The 26,754-nt window shown below is 31.8% G+C and overlaps 2 protein-coding genes across 2 annotated transcripts in view; both read right to left on the minus strand.

Moving 5' to 3' along the window:
- Nucleotides 1–18,624, minus strand: part of sowah (ankyrin repeat domain family member sosondowah) — a 47,387-nt gene extending 28,763 nt beyond the window's left edge. Inside the window, exons 1-4 of the mRNA XM_085206794.1 lie at nucleotides 18,418–18,624; nucleotides 17,614–18,245; nucleotides 3,910–3,936; nucleotides 2,436–2,561 (exon numbers count right to left, since the gene is read on the minus strand). Of these exons, the coding sequence (XP_085062920.1) occupies nucleotides 2,436–2,561; nucleotides 3,910–3,936; nucleotides 17,614–18,245; nucleotides 18,418–18,544 (912 nt within the window). The 5' untranslated portion in view covers nucleotides 18,545–18,624. The remainder of the gene's footprint in view (nucleotides 1–2,435; nucleotides 2,562–3,909; nucleotides 3,937–17,613; nucleotides 18,246–18,417) is intronic.
- A 4,203-nt stretch (nucleotides 18,625–22,827) lies between these two features.
- On the minus strand, nucleotides 22,828–25,177 carry LOC146527211 (uncharacterized). The gene is made up of 5 exons (XM_085206546.1): nucleotides 24,967–25,177; nucleotides 24,470–24,600; nucleotides 23,903–23,974; nucleotides 23,523–23,608; nucleotides 22,828–22,944 (listed from the first exon to the last, which is right to left on the minus strand). Exons 1-5 carry the CDS (start codon nucleotides 25,071–25,073, stop codon nucleotides 22,888–22,890), a joined length of 453 nt encoding a protein of 150 aa, XP_085062672.1. The 5' UTR covers nucleotides 25,074–25,177; the 3' UTR covers nucleotides 22,828–22,887.
- Nucleotides 25,178–26,754: the final 1,577 nt, after the last annotated feature.

Raw genomic sequence — 26,754 nt, forward strand, 5'->3', positions numbered from 1 at the left:
TTAGTAACATAACGCAATGTTTATTATGAGGTACGAGCGGAAATATAGCTGATTTGCTCTTTTTATCTATTCCGCAAAAGATGATCGTTAAAGTTAAATAAAATACAATCGAGGTAATAATACAGAAAATATAAAAGGACTTTCCGTTCCACAAACCGATAATTCTATCGACACTCTGCGTATTTACTAAAATAATCATCAAAGTGTTTTTTATTGGTGGGACGACAAATGTCAACCAGCTCGGCTGAGTAGCAAACACATGTTTCATACCGTCTAACAATATTTAGTGATGCTTTATTAGTCGCGTAGAAAATGAAAACAACCGTTTCAAGGCAGATGTTATAAGCAATAGACTCGGTGACGGACTAATTGGAGACAAATTCGAAATAATAAGCCGAATAATTAACTGGTACGACTCTTTTGAACTTCAAGTTTGAATGTGTGGAATTTTTGTAACAAGTTTAAGATTGGTATTAGTTTATTACTAAATATATATTTTTTTCCCCTAGACTGTATTATCTCATTGTTGGGCAAAGGCCTCCCTCCACTTCTTCCAATCTGGTCTATTTTGCGCTAAATATTATGATAATAAAAAAAGATGACTAGAGACTCTAAAGGAAATTTTGTTGAAAATAGTCAATTTAAAGCCTAGAAATAAAAATCCACACATATTCTATTGCTTAATTTATACTGATAAAATAGAACAACGCAAATGTAAACAAATTAGTATCATGATTTCATTAAACTAACGTATAATTAAAATAATATTTTTACGTGTTGTGAAACGAATCTTTTTAACGTGTATTTATACTCACTCGGTCAGTTAGCCTTGTGATTTGCATTTGAAATTTAATAATTAAGATCGTATTTTCTCACATACAGTTAAATTAATTAGAAACGTAATTTAAATAATTAACATTTATAACGATAACTGTGGGGCCGAGTGGCTCCGAACGTGATGTAAAATACTGCATCAGTTCTAGTGCAGCGACCAAAATACTTTTAAGAAATGAGCAATTATTAAAAATTTACATTTCTTATTTAATCATATACCTAAACACGAGGTACAATTAAAAATAAACGTTTCTAAGTAAAAGAGGCTTGGAGGATAATAAATCTGGACGAAAAACGACTAAGAGACAAACCCGGGCCGGCTCTCATTAACTTCACTTAACAAGTATTCACATATCGAGGATGCTAATAAAACTCAAATCCAATTGGCGTCGTCGCTTGATTTACAACGTATCAATAAAAGAGAAGGCTATCATTACGTTTTATTTCTACAATAAAAGTAATGTACTCGTATCCTGGGTTAAACGCACAAATAAAGACCTAAAACAAACTTATTATAGTGGATAGGAGAGTAGTCATCTCAGATTGCTTAGAAAATGACGGCGTTTAATTACGCCGATCATAAAACATAACGTCTATGTGAAAGTTATAATTAGATTTCAAGCCAAGTAAGTGGCTGTAGTGGTTAGTATCTGTTTAATTGGTTTGAAATAAACAAATATTTTAAGCATTTTTATTTATGCGAGACATTTTTTTCTTATAAAACACTTATTAATTATTAATAGGTGGATTAGCACAAATTGTATATTTAACTTGTTAACTACCGTCATTGAGTGGTTTTAAATTCTTGTATTTTTTTACCTACATTTTGTTATAATTATGCAATTTGTAAGGGACGGACGTAGTAAAAAATATATACATAGCAATTGGCAGAATTAGCGGTTATACGACATCTATATTTCAAGTGGTAGAGCATAAACAATAGTTAAAAAAAAAAGAGAGATCGTAAAATAAAACAAGGGAAGAGATATGTCAAGATAGTTTGCGGGGGGCGACGGCGCCGACCTTCCAATTAAAAACACACCTTTTGGACACATGCTCGCTCCAACTAAGGCCAAAAAAAAAAGTCGAGCACCACATCCGTTACCGTTTATCACCTTTTTTATAGAATCAGTGCACTTTTTGTGACACTGCAAATTTAAAGATGCTACTTGGCTTGTTTAGACTTTAGAATAATTAACATTTTAGTTGGATTTGTAACATGTGACGAACACTGCTTCAACCAGATGCTTATCACGGTAAAAATAGAATTTATTTGCAATGTTTTCTTTCCTATATTATAGCTGTAAGCTATATGAATTCCGGTATACTTATAATGAAATATATGTGGTAAGATTTTAAATCAATTTATGAAAAATTTTTTGTGAATGCAGCATCTTATCTACAAAAACACAAACTACTCAAACTTACTACATATTTGCAGAGAAAATAAAATAGTCAAAGTTTAAATATTTAAGCAGGGTAGGCAGAATCAAGTGCTAGTGTTTATGGGATCCTAGTGGTCAGACACTGCGCTCCCATTAGGACATTTCCGTTGTCCACCTTTCGCGAAATTATATGAATATTATCAATGTAGTACATACCTTTGTCCGTACAAGTTTCGCGTTCTCTTTGCACATTTTGGCTAAAGAGTGATATTCTCCGCGCGCTGCACACAATATCCACTGCTTTTGCTTCGAGTCCAGTGGGTCCGTCTCCTTGTGCTCCAGCTGTAAGGTAAATAAATTTAATGGCATATACTTATTTGATACTAATATAGTCATTAATGCTTAAATGAGAATAAATTTGGTCCATCGCTATGTAGGCATGTATAAAACGAAAAAATAACACCTCAACAGATTAGAAAGTATGTCAACAAAATTCAGCCTATATTTGAAATTTTCTAATAAAACGCACCGTATAACAAATTAACAATATATTAACAATATACCTATAGAGATAACATTTTTAAACTTATATTAACGGCAATTTTATTACTATTAAAAATTTAGTCATCTTAAATCTATTAAAACGCCTGTAGAAGATACCATTAATTTTTCTATCTCGTAATTTCGACCAGGTAGGTGCGTCAAATAAAATAAATTATATTTTATTATTTGTTTGATTTGTAAAATACCAAGAGAGTTAAAAGCAACCAGAAGGTACTAACGGTAATATGTAAAACTAAACAAAATATATTGATATAGACATTGTTAAGTTCATATGGCCGCAAGTCTATTTAAAGTGTTGTTTAATTAAAATTTTAAAGTATCTATAGGTTTACGAGTATATATATAGGTTTTAAGTTAATTGGACCGTGCTAATAACTTAGAAAATAAGACTGCAATTTATAGGTCGCACAACGCTATTTTATTAATTTAATTTTTTTGGTTAGTTTCTTAGTACTAAAATATGCTATAATTTTTACAATTTTTAGTACAAATTTTTCGTCGAATTTTCTAATAATTATCAAAATTCATCAGAGAAGCACAATTTACACAAAATAATCACAAACCACTGCAGAAATATTGCATGTAAATATGCTAACTTATAGTTTACTTAACATATTATAACATCTAATTTAAAACAAAAATTCATAATTATAGCGTGAGGCGATAAAATTAATTCCGTCTGTTGTGTTACTGAAAGAAAAGAACAATTTTACACGAATACTAATGTTCGCTGTTTATTTAACGCGCCAGAAACTTGTTTGAAATATTATTCTATTTGTAATTATAAAACGTATAAACGTTTGTTTTTGCCTGTGTTTACAAAGTTTTTCTATTAAATTATGTCAGAAGGTAGTTTTTTTTAAATAATTTAAGAGTAAAATTTATTTTATTTCTATATTCGAATTAGAAATAAAAGAATATATAGATTTTATATTCTTATAGACCTACTATGATATGACTGATAACAAGTATGCAAACGTGCTTCTCTCGTAATTAGGTGCTTCTTCGACCTGTGCATGAATATATATAAGTACAAATCTACAGCCTATTTTAGTCGTTTTCGACATTGATTTGTTTTAAAATGACTAAATGATAAAATTGCATAATAGTAAATAATTTCACTTACCGATGCTCTGTCCTCTTCGTCAACACTCTGTAAAAAATAGGATACATGAATAAAATGCATTTTATTGTTTTTAATATTATTATTCTTCTTTTTAAATAAATAGTATTAACATTGATTGAAATATTTAACAATAATTATTAACTCATTTATGTACTGTAGTAGGGTATTGTATTTAGTAGTAAATGGGGAACGGAGCGCCTTAACACTAGTTAACCCTCTTTGTGCGGGATATAGCGTGAAGCTGATTTAGAGTAGAGTATTCCAAACAATTACAAAAACAAATTTCATCCGACAACCATATATGGTATATACAATGAAATATGAAATAAACGTATTACGCTGAAAACAAAAGATGCGTATTATAAATAAAAACAATATTTACATACATAATAAATATCTTAAAGACACATATAAATTAATCGGAACCTAATATTTCAAAATTAATAAATGAGTACTTATATTGTGAAAATAATATTTTGAATTAATGGTCAATAAATTCGAATCCTCCCGTCTTCAGGCTTGCGTTGCGATTGGAGGTGGTAACGGAAGGTATTAAGGTTTTCATTCCGTGAATAACCAATCGAGATCCTATTTGAGGTGGTTTAAAGTTAAATTTTGAATGAGAGTTGGACGAGTTGAGCGGTTTCGGTGATGGGGGCCCGGGCGTGCGTTGCTCAGCATGGCCACTTTACCACCTGTCGTTACATATTTATGTCTACACTATTGCTCTCACTGTTAGGGACTTCAATATTGACAAGATAACATCCTTAATGTGATGTGTTTGATTTAATAAGAAGATTAAGTTTGTACGTTGCCGGTGTTTTGGGGTCCGCGATGACGACAATTAACGATTGTAGTAATAAGGTGGTTGTCTCGAATGATTTGCTAAAATACGATACTATTGCAGCTATATAGCGGGGCTAGTATTATATTTTATACTAACAATTAATAATCACAGTGTACATTAAAATCAATTTTAATATGCAAATGGTAAATACTTATGTGCAATTTTATGAACGTAGGCACATAAATTGAGATTGCTCCAATAAATGGTTAACTGGTTGATTTGAAACATCCACGTAACTGTAAATCGCATTTGCTTTCAACTAACAGAGATACGTTCAACTCCGACTAGAACAACACCGAGGCAGTAATTAAATGCGATTATTAGTTTATCGAAGATAAATTAACATAGGAGAGTATATATGTACGTCTAAGCTTAACTCAACCGATACAGACCATATATTAATGTGATATTCACACTTATTAATATTATAATAATTTTATTAATACTAATTTTCAACATATTTAAAGTCTATACTATATATATTAATCATTGTAATATCATAAATAACTTTCATTCGTACTTAGAATAAATATTTGTTGATCATAACTTTATAAGGTGAGAATTTGATCTGAATTGTAAATACAATGGGAGACAGAGTGTCTTAAAATTTACGATAGGAAGAAACTTGAATATTGAAAGACGCCATTGCGTCGCCTTAGGGTCCCGTCGTGCGTGCCTCACCGCAGGACGCCGCTTGTAGGCATTATGGTGGCGACGGCACGCTACGATCGATACATGTCATGCCAGCCAGCGTTGCTCGTTATATGCTATATATCGATGGCATTAAAGTTTATTTTTTATATTCGAAGACTAATTTATAACTAAAAATATATGGCAATTGCCCTACTATAATTGATAATAATTGGTATACAATATGCTTATGATTTACATTCATATCGACCATCGAGTATTGGAGATCTGATCTGGCGACACGAGAATCCTAATATCAGAGTTATTCGGTTAATAATTGTAAAAAACCAGGAACACATTACAAAATTAAATGACATGTATTTAAAATTAATTTGACCTACTTATACAAATATTGCAATTCAAAGCGATTTTTTTTCAACTCCACATATCATTAACTTAATGGGAGGGTCTAATCAAAACTCTTATCATTCTGTCGACGCTATGTTAAAACCAGATAAGCGACCCATTTATACCTGTATCTAAGAAACGTTTAATTTTAACTGTTACGCGGCAAGCCAAACTAAATGTATTTTTATATTTGATTCAATCACATAGCAGCATATATTTCATAAAAACAGCATCCTTTATCTCGCATATAACTTAATTAAAATATATAACTAGGACTTATAAAAAATATTTGGAACCACACAATAAATTTAGGCGATGTTTTAAAAACTAGCATTACATATTTATTACTAACCAATCTAAGCTATTAAAAAAACCGCAACAAACAGAACAAATCAAAATCTCTGAAACAAAACTGCGGTTGCAAAAAGATAAAGAAAGAAAGATAGAAAAAAAAGACTATCACATCATCACGCGTGTCTGACGAAACACATTTCGCGATCTGTTAGAATTCAATTGTGTTATTATCATTCAATAGAGGCTAATTCTACATCGACAAGCCTCGTTAATTGTGGCAAGTGATTCTCAGAGCCAGCCAGCGGAGAACAATGAAATCGGTCATATTTTCCTGCCAGCAGACCGTGCTTATCTCCCCATCATGAATATAAAATAGTACCAGTTTGTTCGAATGACGGCTTGGACTTGATATGTTTTCGCCAACTTTATGGATATATGAAGTGTTAATTAATTAAATAATTGATAGATATATATTATGTGGCCCTTTTTTTCGTTGGAAAGCTATAGGTGTTGTACTAATAACTATTATTGTTATATTATCCATCCATACCTATATTATAAATTCGAAAGTAACTCTGTCTGTCTGCCTGTCTGTCTTTTACGCAATCAGGGCCAAACAGCTAATTTAATTGTGATAAAATACTCATATAGAGATACTTGAGGGTCTCGGGATGAACATAGGATACTTTTTTTTCTCATATTTGTAATATTTTCGATATATATCAATATATTAAAATACTTATTAATTTGACATGCAATTTATTCCACCATGTTTATAACAACCGCCGTTGCTAAGCAATGATTTGCAAAGTTTGTTGTTAGAAAACGTCACCCAAAATAAGTTTGCTTAATGCATGTGCGCGCCGATATAGATTTGTATACATTAACAAAAATTAGATGATTTCTATAATTTGATATTCATCCTTATGAAAATAAATATAAGAGTCACTTTTAGCATTTCATCTAGATTGAAATTATAGTTTACTGTGTAGCATTCTAATAAATAATTAAGGAGATGTCACTGATTCCAAATGACCTAGCCTACGAGTTGTATAGTATGACCGACGCGAACGGGCAGATGACTTTGATGATTTTGTAAATTTTTATATATTTTCGAATTACTGTTAATTTTTATGTAATTATTTGCTGCTTATAATTAATTTATCTCAGTTCGGTTATCTATACCGATGTTATACACTTAAAATATCGTAGTTTTAATCATTTGAGATTTTATTTAATATTGTTCGCAAAAATTAATAATTATTTAATATAGAAAAATGCTTAGTACGCGCGCACGGCAAACTTTAGGTACTTTTTCTAATATTAAGAATTTCCTTTAGTTACTTTTACTTCTTTTGTTTGTTCATTTCGGTTACTCAGATATTTTTTCTAATAATAAATCTCCACTTATTATTATTTTTAACTTATTTTATTATTTTATTATTTAGGCTTATATTTTCGCAGGCGTAGCCGCGTCCGGGCCCACTAGTATACCAATATATTAAAATACTTATTAATTTGACATGCAATTTATTCCGCCATGTTAATAACAACCGTCGTTGCTAAGCAACGGTTTGCAAAGTTTGTTGTTAGAAAACGTCATCATCCAAAATGAGCTTGCTTAACGCATTGAAAATAATTTCATAAATATATTTAATAAATATTCGTATAGTTCAAGCGGGCGTAGCCGCGTTCGGGTCCACTAGTACTACTATATAGCTTTGAATTCGGAAAAAAGCAATTCTTTTTAAATTTACAATGTATGTAATAGTTTTGTGTTTAAACTATTTAAATAAAAAAAAAAAATAGAAATTGAATGGTTACATTCACAAAACTTAAAGATAGATATGAGTTATAAATTAATTTTACTTCTTTAATTTTAATTTATACCACAGAAATTAAACAAATAGCCTCCAATGTATAAAAAAGAACAGCAGTAGCAAGCAGATGGATTGAATATTTTAGAGCAAGCCCGACTCGTAAACACGACAAGGTATAATGATCAACTTAAAATTAAAGTCGAGATGAGTTGACCGAGGCAATAAAAAGGTAGCGTTTAGATAGGTGGCCACTAAAAACAAATTGAATTTCGCGTTTAACACTCACTTAGCAGAAGCTCTAAAGCAATACGATTAAGCTAGCTACTTTAACACAATCGTTAAACCTACTGACGAACTTATCTGGGATATTAATGTTTTCGCTTTATTAGCAGACTTCGCATATCACGTCTGTGCAGTAGAATAAGGTGTTTATTAAACTTTCAAAGATAATAATTTAAAAATTCCAACATTTAAACGACACCTGTCAATTGCGAGTCAGATTCGCCCACCGATAATTCATCAGTGGGAAGCACATTTTATGAAAGTTAACAAACTTAAGTTTGCGGCCTGACTCTTAATAGAATATTATAATATATAGTTTTTTTATTATATACTAGTGGACCCGGACGCGGCTACGCCAGCTTGACCTATACGAATACTTATTAAATATATTTATGAAATTATTTTCAGTTTTCAATAGAGATGTGTTAAGCAAGCTCATTTTGGGTGACGTTTTCTAACAACAATATTTGCAAATCGTTGCTTAGCAACGACGGTTGTTATTAACACGGCGGAATAAATTGCATGTCAAATTAACAAGTATTTTAATATATTGGTATATATCGAAAATATTACAAATGTGAGAAAAAAAGCATCCTATGTTCATCCCGAGACCCTCAAGTATCTCTATATGAGTATTTTATCACAATTAAATTAGCGGTTTGGCCCTGATTGCGTAAAAGACAGACAGACAGACAGAGTTATTTTCGAATTTATAATATAGGTATGGATACCAGAAATTTTAATAAAATTTTAGACATTGTTACAAATTTTAAATAAAATTCGTGTTATTAGCTACACTCCAGCAATCAAAACGTGCGTGAGGCACACGACAATAACGTTACAGTTCACAAGTCACGAGGCGCCGTTGAATAGGCTATGCATCATGAATAATAGCGAAATAGGCACTGTAGGTATAGTTTACCCGAGCGCAGTATCCACTTGGGACGTCAATCGTTATTATTAATTTAGTTTGATTAAATTAAACACATTTGATCAAAATGTTTTAGGTAAAATTGTGTGATATTTTGATCTATTTTAAGTTATTTTTAGAAAATAATTTTGCATTATGTTATCATGGCTTTATTCGATAGGTAGGTGAATGGTATCTATTTATTGATTAGTTATTACTTCATCTTAAATATTGGCACAGGTAATGCAAACTTTCCATTATTAACTATTAACATTGCCTAATTGCCTAGTTTTATTTATACTATCTAAGTATACATTTGGTACTACAGTAAAAAGTTAATATAATTTTTAAATAAGTTATAAGTTAATAAATTTGAAATAAGATATAACAGACTGCTTTCCGAACAAGCCAAAAATAGTTGATATTAAGATGTACATTAAGAAATGACAGAGGAAGCGGCCAAAAAAAAAAGACCAAAACGCATAACATTTAGAATTATCTCTTTATAGAAGTGAAAAAGGACAGCACTTATAAAATGTTTGTAGATTAATTTTTTGAGAGTGAAATTGAGGAACGGATGCGAGCGTCGACAGTTATTTCAGTTTTGATTTATGCGTTTATCTCGACCGGGTGGCAATGTGGCATATTAGTGAGAAATTGTTCAAATAATAAATTATGGACTTCCTCGTTCGTGTGTATTTATATATGCCAACTGGTGTCAATCTCGAGCTTGTAAGTGCACTAATTGTTGCGTTGATTTATTTACGGGTCGTGTCAAGCGTAATGCAACGCTAATTGTACTCTAGTGACAATCGAGAGTGATTCAATTTAAAGCTAATCTAGGTGGTATATAACGTTTTACTTATTGATCGATCTTTCATATATATATATAGGTAATTGTGTTTATAAATTTTTTTTATATTGAGAAAAAAAGTCACATACGCAGACTCAAAAGAGGGGCTGTATTTGCCAATTTTCTTTAAGAATCCATTTTTTTCCAAAAAAATCACAAATCTTCAATTATCTACCGAACCATTGAAATTCGGTTATTATATATAAGTGTGAAATTGATAGGTACTGAGGTCCTCCACCTATAGATGTTGCTTAAATCTCAGCTGAGGAAATAATATGCTGTTATGTCACAAAATTTTCAAAATTGGGGGACGAAATGAATCCTAACACTAGGTTCTCTATGCCTACTCTACTTATCGGGGTATGTAAAATAAAATAAAAACAGTACCGTGAATACAACAATTAATAATAGCTGTAGTTTTATAAGCAAATAAGTATTTTAATATTTTACTTAGTAATCCCTTGTATATTGATTACGCGTTTACCACAGTAAACGCATAAAGCAATTGCAAAATCCATTAGCTTTCGGGGCGTTCGTAATATTTGTCATTAGGACCTTTTGTTGCTCGAACTGTACCCTCGTAGGGGGTGTACCGTTGAAATTATTTATTATATAAATTTTTGTTTTCATTCAACATCTCTCTTGGGTTATTTTTTAATGTGACCTTTGGGGGTAGTATGAGTTATTTTACTGTATGGGCTAGCCTAATGTTTATGATCCTGTAAAACCTCAATTTGTCATTTTATTTTTTAATATATACATGAAATGGCATGTAGAGCCATTGCTATTAGCTTATTTTTTTATGAAAATATGTAGAATATGAATGATTCGTTTTTGTAGATATAAAGGCCAGGTCAGAATGGTGGTCTCAATACCAGTCGTGACTGTCGTAAATGCGACAGGTTGTGGGTTCGATTCCTACTGTGTGAAAAGAAATATTTAATATATTCATTTCTACGCTCTGGTAACGGCGGCCTCAACATGCAATATCTCCAGAATTCAGCGGGAAGCGGGAACAGAAGTGTCTTAATGGGAACGAAGTGTCTAACACAAGATGCCCGGGTTCCCTCAGCTTATGTTGCTACGTGCGAGAGGCTAAAGGGTAAATATTAAAAAAGATATACCTATTCTTTTATGCATCGTTTTTGACGTATTTTTCAATAAATTGGTACAGAACCCCTCTCCCACCAAAGTGGGAGAATCCGATTCGCACTTGGCTGGTTTCTTTTATTTAACTTCGCATACATCTAACCTGATGACAAATAGTTAATTTTTACCCGCATTTTGCCTATAAATACTGGGGCGGGGTTTACTTTCATTTTATGTATTAAAATGAAAGCGAAATACAAAAAATAAAATAAAAAAAACTATAACTAAGGATTTTTTGGAATATGAAAAAATGAGAGTAGAGACTAATGAGACATTCAGCATCGACATAAGCTTAAATGATATAAGAAAGCTAATTTACGTCTAATGTACCTACGGATTATTTTATTAATTGCCAAATTTTAATATTAATTATATGGATATATAATTTATATGGATAGAGTTCACAAAATACATTAATAAAATATATTTTCACCGTAGACATAGTGTTAGATTCTGTTTTACATTTTTATTATGACCTTCACCTACAATATATAATAATTAAAACGGTTAACTTTTGACAACTGAAACATCCGGGGCGTCGGGCCACTTATCGATTTGGCTCAACCGGTATCCTATCACTAAAAATGAATCGATAATGATCAAACTCACGTCATTTCTACCGCCGAAGGGTTATGACAAAGGTTTTACAATTCAATTAGCGCCAGGTGTCGACTGGGCAACGCTTACGTACCTACAGCGCACCTACTAACATTTTATTATTCAAAAGAGTTTTATTAGTTAGTTAGTTAGTTTATTTGGAATATTTAATATTTATAAAGGTCCTGCTAACGATTCATTTATATACGGCTAATGTGAAACAACGTGTCGTCGCGTACAAATTATTATGTAGCTTATAATAATTGCACCTTCTATATAATTATAGATTACACGCAGTTCAATACACAAGTTCATTTTAAAATACCTGCAAGCGGTTTAGCGAAAATATTCAGAATGTCTTGAAAATAGTGCATATTAAAATAATGGATAGGCTACAATTATTATCAAAATTAGTTCAATTAAGTCTCATGAGGAGGACCTGTGCGGTAGTTTGTTTGTGCGCAGTAATCTTAAAAACTAGTTTGTTTATTATTTAGTTTGCAATACAAACTATTTATTTTTATCGCGTTTATACAGAATTATCAGTATCAAGTTTCAGTCTTCTCAGTAATTATTGGTGCAAATAATTAAAAGTAATTGTATATTGTAACTATATATACCTTGGATATACCTAAGTTGTAAAATAAATAAAATAATAATAATAAAATATGCATGGCAATACACATAAATAACATAGTTAACTATAAATTGTGATGGCAAATATCTTATTAGAGCGATACCTTCTGGTGGTATAATACAAAAATTTCTTAACACTGCTCCCTCTGATTCTCTAAAAGGTTTTGGGTTCACGATCACAACATGAGCCATAAGCCATAATCCATCATGAGCCAAAGCATTATATATTAAATAATAATTTTAAACGTGTTTGGGATATCAGTTATAATATTATGAATACACGGAAGTATTCGGCAGGGATACATCCGGGATGTTAAATTACGTAAAATCTTTAACATTGTCACAAGAACCAAAAATATGTGTTAACGTCGTAGGCAGAATATAATTTAACATGGGTAGAGTCAATTATCATAACAAAGGATGGTCTAAGGATCTCTTAGTCGAATGGCAAGAAAAGGAATCCATATATTCAACACGTCTGTCTGTATGTATAACTCATTGTGTTATAGTCACTTTATTCGGACTCTTAGGAATCCACATATAGATATATAGAGGATTCTATGAACAATTTGTTGAGAAATATCGAGAATAGAAAGTTTTACATTGATATTTCTAAAACCATCTTTCCTCAAAGTCAACAGTTTGAAAGATAGACACATCCAAAGTGATAAAATGTATGTGTTCTTCTGAAATAATCTATACTAATATAATAAAGCGGAAGAGTTTGTTTGTTTGTTTGTTTGTTTGAACGCTAAGATCTCTGGATCTACTGGTCCGATTTTCATTGTTTTTGTTTTGTATGAAAGCTGCATTCTTCAGAAGTGCTATAGGCTATATAATATTACATTACACATATATACTAATAAATTAAAATACTTTCTTATTTGACATGCAATTTATTCTGCCATGTTAATAACAACCGTCGTTGCTAAGCACCGGTTTGCAAAATTTCTTTGTTGTTTTAAGAAAACGTCACCCAAAATGAACTTATATTTTGATATTCAACTATACTAATATAATAAAGCGGAAGAGTTTGTTTGTTTGTTTGTTTGTTTGTTTGTTTGTTTGTTTGAACGCTAAGATCTCTGGATCTACTGGTCCGATTTTCATTGTTTTTGTTTTGTATGAAAGCTGCATTCTTCAGAAGTGCTATAGGCTATATAACATTACATTACACATATATACTAATATATTTTAAAGTACATTCTAATTTGATATGCAATTTATTCTGCCATGTTAATAACAACCGTCGTTGCTACGCGACCGCTACCGCGACGTTTTGATATTCATCCTTATGAAAATAAATATAATAGTCACTTTTAGCATTTTATCTAGATTGAAATTATAGTTTACTGTATAATATTCTAATAAATAATTAAGGAGATGTCACTGATTCCAAATGACCTAGCCACCTAGCGGGCGGCACAGTATGACCGACGCGAACGGGCAGATGACGTTGACGGTTTTATAAATATTCATACATTTTCGAACTTTATTTGTTGTTTATAATTAATTTAATATACACTTTGATTCTCTTCTTATTTTATTTGATATTGCCCGCTAAAATTATCCTACTTAATAGAGAGAAATGTTTAGTTATTTCGTAGAGTCGATATCTATGTACGCACGTACGGAAAACTTTAGGTACTTTTTCTAATATTAAGAATACCTATCCTTTAGTTACTTTTAATCCTTTTATTAGTTCATTTCAATAACTCAGATATTTTTTTCTAATAATGTGTATCTACTTATTATTCTTTTTAATTATTTGAGCTTATATTTTCTTACTAATTCTATTGAGAATTGAAAATAATTTCATGAATATATTTAATAAATATTCTTATAGTTGAAGCAGGCGTAGCCGCGTCCGGGTCCACTAGTATTTATATAAATATTATTAGCTTTTTTTATTGTGTATATATACAAGTAGTTTTTAATATCACTTCATGCGCGACGGTTGTAGGTTCGATCCCCACTCGAGGAAATAAAATATTTATCTAAATTGATTCTTGGCTCTTGTTTTGAGGCAAAGCGCGGCGTTGAGTTCCCCAACTCAACACGCAATGCTTCCAAAATTCGACGGAAAGTGGGGAACGGAGTGTCTTAACACTAGGTTCCCCCAGCCTACCCTACTGAGTGTGGGATGCAGCGTCAAGCTGATTTTTATAATAAAATATAATAATCTATCGACTATCGAATAGAAAACCCTAAAACCATCAAATTTTTATTCACCTTTATTACATACAAAGAATCGTAAAACTAACAAAGTTTATCGCGACGATGTCACTTATCACATAGTTAGAGCTTAAATTGTTTAACTACAGCCGGCCAACAGGTGTCTCGACCCTTCGTTGAGGTCCAAAATTTATATAATTACTACTCAACTTGGGTAATAATTAGGTAAGTAAATAGTAAGTAACAAGGGGCCCAATTAAAATAGCGATTAGAAACATCTTGACTTTTAGAAAGGGTTATTAGATGGTTTCAAAAGTATTTATTATTTTTGAATTGAAAAGTATTTTTTATGGTTATAAAATTAGGGTAACTTTAACGTTTTTTTAAAATCTATATCTTATTTTATTTTGTTTAAAAACATTTATAGATTTGGAACTCTACATTCAATCGTATTTAAATCTCCAAACTCAATTGCATTAAGTTCGCTTTTAAGTAAGGCTTCTGTATCCAAAGTGTAAAACCTATTACTAAGATTCCGTAGTCTTAATAATAAGTTTTACATTTTTCGCCGAATTCCGGAGGCATTGCGTGTTGCGTGGCAGAATTCAAAGCCGCGCTTTTACCTTGACACCTGAGCGAAAACATTAAAATATTTCATTTCGAGTGGGAATCGAACCCACAACCTATCGCGTTTACACGTACACACACACACACGCTAGTGCCACTGCGCTAAAACTGGCCTATGTATTTCTATAACAACAAATATTAGAAAACAGTATAAATAAATATTTAAATATTTAACGAGAGCCCCATACAACAAACGTGATTTTTTTGCTCGTTTTTATAGATAACGGTACGGAACTCTTGTTGCGCGAGTCCGACTAACACTTCTCCGGTTTTTTAAACTTCAAAATCATCATTCATTGTTTTCAGTTAGAAATTTCGAGTGAAAAGTTAAAGAACACTAACGGGAAAAAAGCTGAGATCTTAGTAGTACTGAATATATTTTCACTTGTGAGGATGCTAAAATTATTGCTAACAGGCAATTATGGAAAAGTACCTAGTACGTAGTACTAGTAACCTGGCCCTCTTTAAAGAACGAGTGAATAGGCACTACCTAGGCAAGCATGCTTCACCTTCGTTCGCATCGTCACTCACTACCAGGTGAGATAGCGGACAAATGCTTGCCTATCAACAATAAAAAAAAAAAAACATTTATAGTTCTTAGTGACATTTATAGAAAACTACTTAAATAATTGAAAATTATATGTACCATGTGTTGACGATATATCTTCTACACGCGGGATAAGTGAAGAAATCACTTGGTATGTCTAGGTCTCTCATTATAAGGTAGTGGAACTCGACGAAATTAAAATAGTTGTTTATATAAAGCACCCATTGAACATCTTTAATATTAGGCAATCTCTAATATCTTTGAAATTACGGCCTATGAGCGTCATAAAAGCATATCTGTTCTTTAATAGGGGACCTAGTATTTAGACACTCCGTTCTCTATTCGCCGCCTAAGTTTCAGGATTCTAGAAACCCAAGGCAGCTCTTTGTCTAGATACCAGATCGAGAAAATGAAAAGAAAAAAACCCCGAGTAGGTTCTAACCTACAACCGTAGCGTTTACGGTTATAAACTGCCGCTGCGCCACGACGGCTTATATGTATTCATATTTGAAATTTGATAAATGCTATTTCTGAACTAAAGTTGAAGTTGTATTGTTTAAAAAATAAAATATTTTATTATTTCTGTAAATTTTACATTATTTTTAATAATTGCAGTTAGATATATAAGCAGTGAAAGGCAAAACAACCATTGTTTATGTTATTTAAGAATAATGTGGGAAATAATATCTGCACCATATAGCAATATGATCAAATTACTTTGTTATTTTATGTTCATGTAAGCTCACACTTTAACCTAGTCTTAAGACATTCCATTCTCTGCTCCACATTTGAAACTCAAGAATACAAAGTGTATTGTTGAGTTTCCTCGGCCAGGGACATGGATATGAAAATAATAATTTTCATTCTTCGCTCTGGTATTGAGGTAAAGGGCGGCGTTGAGTTCCGCCATTCAACAAGCAATACCTCCAGAATTCAGCAGAAAGTGGAGAACGGAATGTGTTAACACTATGTTTCCGCTGCCTACCCTGAAGTGTGGAGGTGATACAGAGTGAAACTGTTTTTTTTTTATGTGGATCTAAACCCCAAGTCCCACACATCATGTCTACATTCAGCCACTGTCCCATCGAGCTCTGATGACATGATGTTATAAAAGGAAAGCATATTTATAAAAGCGAAAAACCTAATCGAGTGGCTATAAGATTCACTAAAAAGAGAGCTTATTTGAATTTACAAAAAAAAATTTTTACTTTATGCATAATATTTTTTTTATATTATATATGTCACACTATTATGTTTCATGATGTTATGTAAGAAAATAATTATATATATGTGAATTAAACAAGACTATTATTTATTTTTAGCTCTTAAGTGCTTTGCAAACATACATTATATGAATAATTTAGTATTTGAAGTGGGCAAAGCGAGCGGGTCGCTAGTTTTATAATAAATAAAAAAAATTAAATATAAAAAATACAAATAATACATTTTTTTTGTTTCGCTTCATGCTATATCCCATCCCATTTCAGGCATCTTTTGAAATATTGTGTGTTATGTAGCAGAATTCAATACTGTGTCTTGTTATCTGAGCAAGGAAATGAAAATAATTCATTCCCATGAGTTATTATTAGCAATTTTAAATTAAATAGAAGTAAATTAATAAATGTATACTCAAAGTGCATGTAGGTTTGAATGCAACAAAACTACTTTATTGAAATTACTTAGTATTCCATTTTATTTACCATGGGGAGTGTGGCAGAATGAGGAGATCAGAGCAGGGGACAAATCATCCAAGCTTGTCTTTCTACCAATAACAAATTTGATATCATTCTGCTATTGTTGCCTTCAAAGTACAATTTAGAAATGCATTAATTGTTCTAAACCAGTCGAGATCTTAGCAAACTGTAGAGATTTTGCAAAAGTACCTCCACACCTGCTTCTACCATGTACAAAGTATGTGGTTTTACTTACCGAGGAATTAAAGCTGAGTTTTTGTGACTTGATAACATCGCTTTCTGATGCCATTCTATTGAACATCTGTTTTCTTTCTTTGACTGAAATTTTCTGTTCATTTTCACCTAACACACTTTCACTTCTTGATGATATTAAGGTTTCATTAGGTTCTGGTTCTGGTTGATTAGGGATGGATGTACGGGGTCCTAAGTTTAAATTAGGTATACTTGATCTCTTCTCTACAAACATCTTTTCAGTTGATTTTCTTCTTGGATGAACTTTAGGTGGTATTTCTTCACTAAGAGTTAAACTCTCTTTACTTTCACTAAGGGGAAGATCTATTGGAGTTTTCGGGGAAGGACTAACAGGTAGACTGTTTGGTGTAGAATCTTGAATGATACTCGAAATAATATTAAAATCTTGATTTAACTGCAATGGAGGTGGAGGTCGATACGGTGGTTGAGTGATAGCTTCATGTTCTACAAGATTTTCGGCCAAATTTGGCTCGGCCACTTTATTTTCTGTACTTTCATTCTCTTTTTCAGTGTTATTCATATATTTCTTTTTTAAAATTATCCATTTTTCTTTATTTTGGTTTTTAATAATAGCCAATGTGTTGACGTGCTTTTTGAATGTATTTCTTGTTTCATCTAAAACAATTTTCAGTGATATGAAATCAAGGTTAAGAAGAGAGTTGTAAGTCCCAACTTGGATATTTACAACTCTCTTATATGATATACTTTATTACTATTGAAATAAGTTTGATATTTGTATATCCTCCATGAAAGTTAGAGGAATGCTAATAACATAAAAGTTACTTACCTCTCGTATCGGGGTTCATCAAAAAAGTTTTGAAATGTTTAACTAATTCATAGTTAGTGACTTTGCCATTATGAGCCAACATATATTTAAGTATTTCATCAAAACTCAATTCAGCCGGAGAAGACATTTTTAGTTCACATGAATCACAGTAAAAGATATTAAAGTTTCGTCACAGAAACTGTAAACGTCAAAACAACGCAATCGTAAACTAAGAGTGTTCCGTTTCACGTAATGATAGCTCGAAACTTAATATATAAATATTGTCTATAAAAGTTCTGTTAAATAAATTGTTAAATTCAACTAAAACTCAAAAATATCATGATAATTTGAAAATAAATGTAATATTATTTAAAAATAAATGACTAAATAGTTGCAGTGTTTTCTAAACGTTATTCCATTACTTATTATTACGTACTTATGACTTAAGTATGTTCTAGTGAAAAACGGAACATTTTTACTTTAGCAATATATAATGTAGAGTTTGAAATCACGTGCATAGATGATATTCATATTATATCTATAAACATTTCATAAAAATATGTCATAGATTTTTTATGTATTTTTTTCAATTTTAACATTTTATCCTTTTGTTAAATAGATTTAAAATTAAAATAAAGACAATTTAGGCAACTCCCGCCTTTTTGCTTTTAAGTCCTTATTTAATCTATATCTATATCTATAATAAAACTGTAAGGGGAGTAAAATCTGTACATTGAATATAAACTAAAAAAAAACACGTCAGGGAGACTTAATACGACTAATAGATGGTAAACATATGATTTTTGTAATTCTTGTCTGTCTGTCTGTCTGTCTGTCTGTCTGTTGTGGCTTTTTAACGTAAAAACTACTGGACGGATTTAAATGAAATTTCTTTTGTTGCATAGCTATTAGTCTTCGCCTACATATAGGCTATAATTTATTTTGATAGCCCGAATACCTGATGTGAAACCCTAGCAGCCCGCCTAATCTATAAGAGATATCAATATAACGCTTTAGGCTTTATTCTGCGTGATGAGCATTTTCTGTTGACATAAAAAAATGGATCTAATGTGGAACCCCAGTCACCCAGCTAAACTTTATAACATATAATGAGTCACCTTAAAATAAATTATTCTTCGTATTAAACATTTGTTTTGACGTTTTTTAATACCATAATTATTATTTGAAATGGTTCAACACCAACTGATAGAAATTTAAGTAAATATATTAAGTAAATATATACAATTTAAATAAAAATAAAAAAGACCATAAATCGGTAACATATATGTGTATCACAGAAAAAAAATGTTACATTCTTATAATTTTGAGGCCCGTTGTGGCGCAGTGGCACAAGCACGCGACTTTATACATGACAGGTTCTGGGTTCGATTCCTACTCGAAGAAATGAAATATTTAATATGTTCATTACCTCACTTGGAACGAGGCAAAAGTAATTTTATAATATCAAAAAATACACGAAATATCTTCTTTTTTATAAAAATGAATCGCTGAATATGTTGTTACGCGCAAATCTCGAGAGGAACTGAACTGATTTCGCTAATACTTTATTTTTAATATTCCTTGAAGCACGAGGATAGTTCTAACGGACAGAAAAAATGAAAAAAATACCAGAAAAAGTTCAAAAACATGACTTTTCTATATTCCCATACAAAAGATTCATATTAATATCTACTTAAAAGTCAATTTGGACTTTAATACCCTACTATAAAGTTTAAATGTTAGTAGCTGGATTCCTGGAAGGCAAAACAATTGAGTGACGTTAGTATCGTATAAATATTATAGCCCAAGATCCCAGAGCCGCCAGACCGACGTCATTTTAGCAAAGCTGAAATTTTGAGGACTATTAGTCTTACAGTCTTAACTACAGACAGTATGCTTACTCACTAACTTGCAAATGGGATCCTTTCAAAGGTAGCGAAAAATAACGGTATATCTCTTTCTGGGAAGATGATGAAGCCATCGGATTGATCTGGTTGCTTACCCCTCGGTCTTGAAATAGTCCGTAAATAATATATTTAAAATTTTAGATTTAGTTTAATGTAATTTGCCCCAATTTTAAAGAACCTTTAGGACGTCTGGCAGAAGTAAAGGTCCACGCGAAAGAATGTGAAATATATTTTTTTTACTTTAAAACATATAAAAACGAGAATTTCTACTTCAACGCAACTGGAAGTGTGCTTTGAGTTGGCACTATCTCTGAAGGTTTTTTAAGTTAGAGAGTATGCATACAGTCTTAAGTACATAATAGACTATCAATAGGTCGGGGGGCCCTGGGATCTCCGTCTATTAATGTCAATATTTGTCAATATTTCTATGGCAAAATGTCACTTGAAATGTAAACGTCTCTTTGTGCGTCTATATTACTAAATCTAAAAGCCACAAATTGTATAAAATTAATAAAGTGTTGTGTATTTGTGACTTACTAAATATGCCTTCTATAAGGCGGTGGATAGCAGAAGTGGTCGCAGAAGAATCTAATCGTACTCCCAGAACGTGAAAATTGCAATGAACGTGAGCACGATAGTTGACTGATAATGGTGCAAATTTGAATCGAGCTTATTTTTGTTACAATATCAATCAATTGACGCCAGCAGTGCCTACAGCTGTGTTACTATTGGACCAATGAATTCTATTTGAATGCCAATATTTGCAATTTGGTGGCGCAATGATTTAATTATAAGGAGGAGGATTGCCAGTGGTTCCACGTTCAATGCAAGCTGATGAACTGAATTCATGTTTAAAGTCCTCGACATTGTGGAAACATGTCAAGGTATTACATTTAAGCAAGAATAGCGTGTCATGTTGCAAAATGATCAATCTGGAGACATATTCTCCAAACAACTCATTGATATTTGTAATGGAAAACTTCCTATAGATGCGCTTACTGGCTGCATCACCTTTCCTGATAGTTTTTGTCAGTTAACGTAATCAAAAGATGAATTCATTCATAAAGTGCTTCTAAATGTTGCTGAAAATTATTTATTCCATGATTGGTTGAGCGAAAGAGCTTTACTGGCTGCCAAGCACACTGATGTAAATGAATTAAATTTAAATTTTTAAGATAGCATTTCTGGCAAAATGAGGATGTGTCTATAAGACAGTTGATACGGCAATTAATGAAGATGATGTCGTGAACTATCCGCCGGAATGCTTAAACTCACTTGATTTGCCAGGATTGCCGCCTCACAACCTTCAATTAAAGCTTGTATGTGTAGTTATAATGTTGCGAAACTTTGTAACGGCACACGACTAGCGATAAAAAAATTATGAATAACGTAATAGAAGCAATCATATTGAAAGGAAAGTATAAAGGAGAAGACGTTTTGATACCCCGCATCCCAATGATTTCGACTGACATACCATTCGAGCTTAAAAGACTACAGTTTCCAGTACGGCTTGCTTTCGCAATGACTAAAAACAAATCCCAGGGGCAGTCATTAAGTGTTTGTGGTATTAATATAGAAAACTCATGTTTCTCGCATAGTCTGTTGTATGTTGCCTGTTCCCGTGTTGGAAAACCATCTGCTCTGTTTGTTTACACGCCAAGATAACCAAACAAAATATAACGTGTACCTACCATAAAGTACTATAATGAAAATTAAACTGAATTTAGAATAAGTAAAAATAAAAGAAAATATAATAAGTAGGTATCTTAATAAGATATCGGAAATTGTTATTTTTATTGTCATTTTTAATGAATATTACAAGAATTTAAAGTGATTTAATTTTTTATTTTGACATTATATAATTGTTAACTTATCAACTTTCTTTATTTTTTTTATCTTACTAGCTGACCCGGTGTCGCGAATAGCAGAATACATATTAACAAAACGAATCGACTGTTAGGCGATACGAAGTTCGCGGGTCTGCTAGTTAAAAATAGTTAGCTAGTCTATTCGTACTATAGAATTATGTAACTGAAGAGTTTGTTTGGTTGATGTGCTAATATAGATACTAATTTAGAGTGGAAAACACGTTTGTGTTAAATAGTCCATTTATCGGAGAAAGCTATAGCCTATACATAATCATCTCAAAGTAACTTACTGTACTGAGATATAACTTATTTAGGCATTTTGAATATGTTGTGATTGATACAAAAGTCATCTTAATACAGACGAAACCACAGGCGATTGTTAGTCTTATTTACAAAGACACAGTCCTCACAGTTTAAATGATTTATTGTCTCCATTTTCTCCTTATGTTAGAAACATCAGATAAAGGAAAATTAAAGAAAATAAATAGAAAAAAAGAAAATTTATTTTTAAAAACAGCAATTTTAATATATATACGTATCAATTGTGGCACTTCTATACGTATATATGTAAATAGAAATCAATTAGGCATTTATTACACATATGATTTATTTATTATACACACATATACATTTATTTATATACATATGATTTATTTATTATATTATATATAGTTAATTATATTATTTATTATATTATGTGTAATAAATAAATCAAATCACGGCAACACGTCGTCCGTCTCGCCGTCATCAAGTCGTCTTGAGTTGGAAGTTGACTGAAAAGAAAACAATTTTTAGTCTTATCCACACATCAAGGGTAAAAAAATGATATAGGTATGTATATTGTAAAATAATGTTATTTTATTTAGCTTCATGCTATATCCCGCACAATGCGGGGTAGCCAGAGAGTACCTGGGAACAAAGTGTTAAGACACTCCATTTCTATTAAGACTCTTCCGTGCCCCACTCTCCGCCGAATTCTAGAGGGATTGAGGGATTTGCCTCGTCAAAAATAAAGATAATTAAGTCAAGTTCTTTTCCTCAATAGGAAAAAAATAATATGAGCTTTTATATTTTTACTCACAGTGGCGCAGAGAGAATATTTCCGACTAAACATGGAATGATTGTGGGTTCAAACCTGTTGCAGGAATAATTATATTTAAGTTATTTCTTTTCTCGCTCTGATAGAGAAAGTGCGTAATTGCATTATTCTGAAAAGAAAACCTCAAGTTCGCATGCATTTGGGAAAGATTCTTACGAAGTCACTAGGTTCGCACTAGGTTCTCATTGTTAAAAAAAAACTTAAAATCGTTTTTTAAAAAACTAATATACAAATATTTTCTTTATTTCTTACATCACTTCCATCACTTTCAGGTGATGGCGTCCGTTGACGGTTCCGAGAACTCGCAGTATTACCACCTCTAGATTTTTTTCTTCTACCTGTGAAAGAAAATATTACTTACAAATAAACGTCTGTGTTTATTTAATGTAATTACTATCAGTTACAGTTTTATGTTAATAACAAATTTGTAGAGGCTAGTCGTGATCCAGAGGCATAAGGGTGCGTCTTTAAACATTGGTGGTTGTGAGTTCGAATCACGCACGAGAGAATTAATTATTTAAATTCCCCACTCTGAAAGACACAACAAACGAAAAAAAGAACTTCTTGTTCTTCTTCTTTTATGTCTCTTAAAATGTGGTAAAGCGTAAAGATGAAAAAATATTTAAACTTACTTTCACCTGTAGAAGAATTAATTGACTTTTTCTCTCGCCTCTCGGACATTTTTGAGGCCAATTCAGCACAATCTAAGAAAATTGGTATGTATTATTACAAGTTCGCGCAAACCGCATTTGTGAGGTAGGCGTAGATAAATATTTTAGTTTCAGAATGCATTTGAATCCTGCACATACTAGGCTAGGCAAAGGGAACCTCTAAACCTAGTGTTGATACGTTCCGTTCCCCACTTCCCACCGAATTCATGAGGGATTGCGTGCTGCCTCAGCTTTCATTACCAGAGGGAGGGAATATAATGTTATAGAGATTATAGGATTGCTGATTGTAAATTCATGTAGGCTCGATTTCCACTTTTATTTAAATATTTATAATCTTTTTAAGAAAGTTTATAATCTTTTATTTAAGAAATATTTTATTTATTTACGAAAAATCTTTCTTTCTTCGTTCTGGTTAGATATAGCGTGACGTTGAAGCCATGTAATAACGGAGTTTCTTGATACTATATTCAATTTTGCAAAAACGCTAATTTTGTCTTCAGAAGCATTATATTTAAAAAGTTTATTTACCTTCAAGTAGATTGTCTAATTCTTTGTCCAGCACTCTAGCAGCACCGTTCACCAGCACAGACGCAGCCCGCAGCGAGAGGTGCGGCCGGGTGTGGTCTCCGTAGTCCGTAGTCCATTTAGATATGTGTGCGCTAACAAAAGTTAAAAAACGATATTTTAAAATACACAAGTATACAAAATAATGTCTATACAATTATATGTAATTTATATAAACTCTAACAAATTGATCTAAGTATCGTCGTGGTGCAGGATCACAAGCCTCCGAAGGGTGTGGGTTCGATTCCTACTCGAAGAAATGGAATATTTGATATTTTCATTTCCTCATCCTGGTAAAGATGCAAAGCGGGGCGTTGATTTCCACCACTCAACATGTTTATATAAATCAGCGGAAAGTGGGGAAGTGTCTTAATGGGAACGTCTACTGGGAGTGTCTAAACACTAGGTTTCTCTGCGTACCCTGGTATATGCGGGATTTAGCGTGAAATTAAAAAACATACCAGACTCTCTGGAGGTTTACATCAGTCGTATTGCCGTCCAGGCCGTGTGCTGCTCGCCACACAGCCCCCATCCTGTCGCTATTCATCACCCTAATATCGTAAAACATTGTTAATATCTTTGCAATTAAATAAACCAAGTTGTAGACAAAAGTGAATTATTGTGTTGAATAACAATGTTATTTTACACACGGACTAAGATGGCGGAAGGACGCGTAATGGCGTCGTAACGGATTTAAATTTAGAACTTCATCTAACAAATATCTTCAATTGTCTTTTTTTTCATAGATTCTAAATGAATATAGGTACGCATTAGAAAAAAATTATAGATTATTTAAGAATTATTAAGCGAAGACTATATAACATTCAGCCTGACGAAATAGTTAATTTAAAAATTGTTTTTTTTAAATCGGCACCGATTTTTATAAAATTTGAACTTCGGACTCTTAAAAATATGTAATTGAATACGTGTTTCATAGTTTTTTAGAATTCACCCCCTAAGGGTGCAAATAAGGGGTTGAAAGTTTTATGAAAAAATCTTTAAATCGCGACCGATTTTTATCAAATTTGAAATTTAGACTCTTAGAAATATTTCATTGAACATTTGTTTCTTGGTTTATTAGAATTCACCCATAAATAAGCAAGCGAAGCTGCGCGCGTCCGCTAGTATTTAATATATTTTTATATTTTGAGTATAAATAAAAGGATACAATTCTGCTGTAAAATATACAATTATAGTTTTAAGAAATCAAGTATAAGTAAAATATTTCCATAAAATAAAAAAGGTAAGTATGTAGCTGCACCTATCATTAGCGACTTTAGCTTTGAACAGATTTGTTTGTGTAAATGTTGTTTTGTTAATTTTTCGGAGCAAATTTTGTTATTGAAGTAAAATTTCTGGGGTATGCCAGACTATTACCAGACTATTCTGTGGTGGGCTCGGTCCACCCGGCTCTCTCCCTTCCTACACCCACGCTTGTTATTATTTATCACAATATAAAATTCAAAGTTAAAGACAGTATTGGTCTTTTAAATTTAAATTTAAACTGTATCGATCGATCTCTTTTTGATAATATCTAAGTACTTTTTTTGTGTATTCTTTGAACTTTTCGTAAGTTTATATTTTTATATATAGCTTATATATTTATAGCTATAATTTTATTCCTCTTATAATATACTCAGCAGCGTGCAAGTCCGTGAGCATGGTCTATGAATCATATTTATAAAATTATTTGCTTAATATTTGTTCGTCGGTCTGTCCAAGTTGTGTTTCTCGTAAACTGAGACTGTAGTATTAATTCGTCAACGGCATGCTTAATTTCTCGGAAAGTATAATAAGCATTTTTCATTATAATTTAATTTTTCGAATATCAGGCATATCAATACCACGTGTGCAGAGTTGAAACTCGAAAATGCTAATTCCTGGTACCTAAGGACATGAGCACGAAGTGTCGTGACATAACGTCTTCGATGTAGTCACGTTGGTTTTCACACGATATTTATATTTTTGGTAGCTAATTAATATTTTGATCGTGAATGCTTAGAATGCGATTATAAAATTGTCTTTTTAAGATAGTCTTTATTTCAGAATGGAATAATTATAACATGGTTCTAGGCTGGTTGTCTTCTATTTCTATTTAATTGTTATCTTATCGTTATAATAAATATTTATCTATATATATAAAATCGAAAGGTCACTCACTCATCACGAAATCTCAGAAACTACAAGTGCTAGGAATCTCAAATTTTGCATAGGAGTTATTTATAGGACGTAGGTGCTCGCTAAGACGG

The sequence above is a fragment of the Heliconius melpomene genome, chromosome 21 (genome assembly GCF_056956725.1).
Source record: "Heliconius melpomene rosina isolate 202511_hmr_F chromosome 21, ASM5695672v1, whole genome shotgun sequence".
Classification (NCBI taxonomy): Eukaryota; Metazoa; Arthropoda; class Insecta; order Lepidoptera; family Nymphalidae; genus Heliconius; species Heliconius melpomene.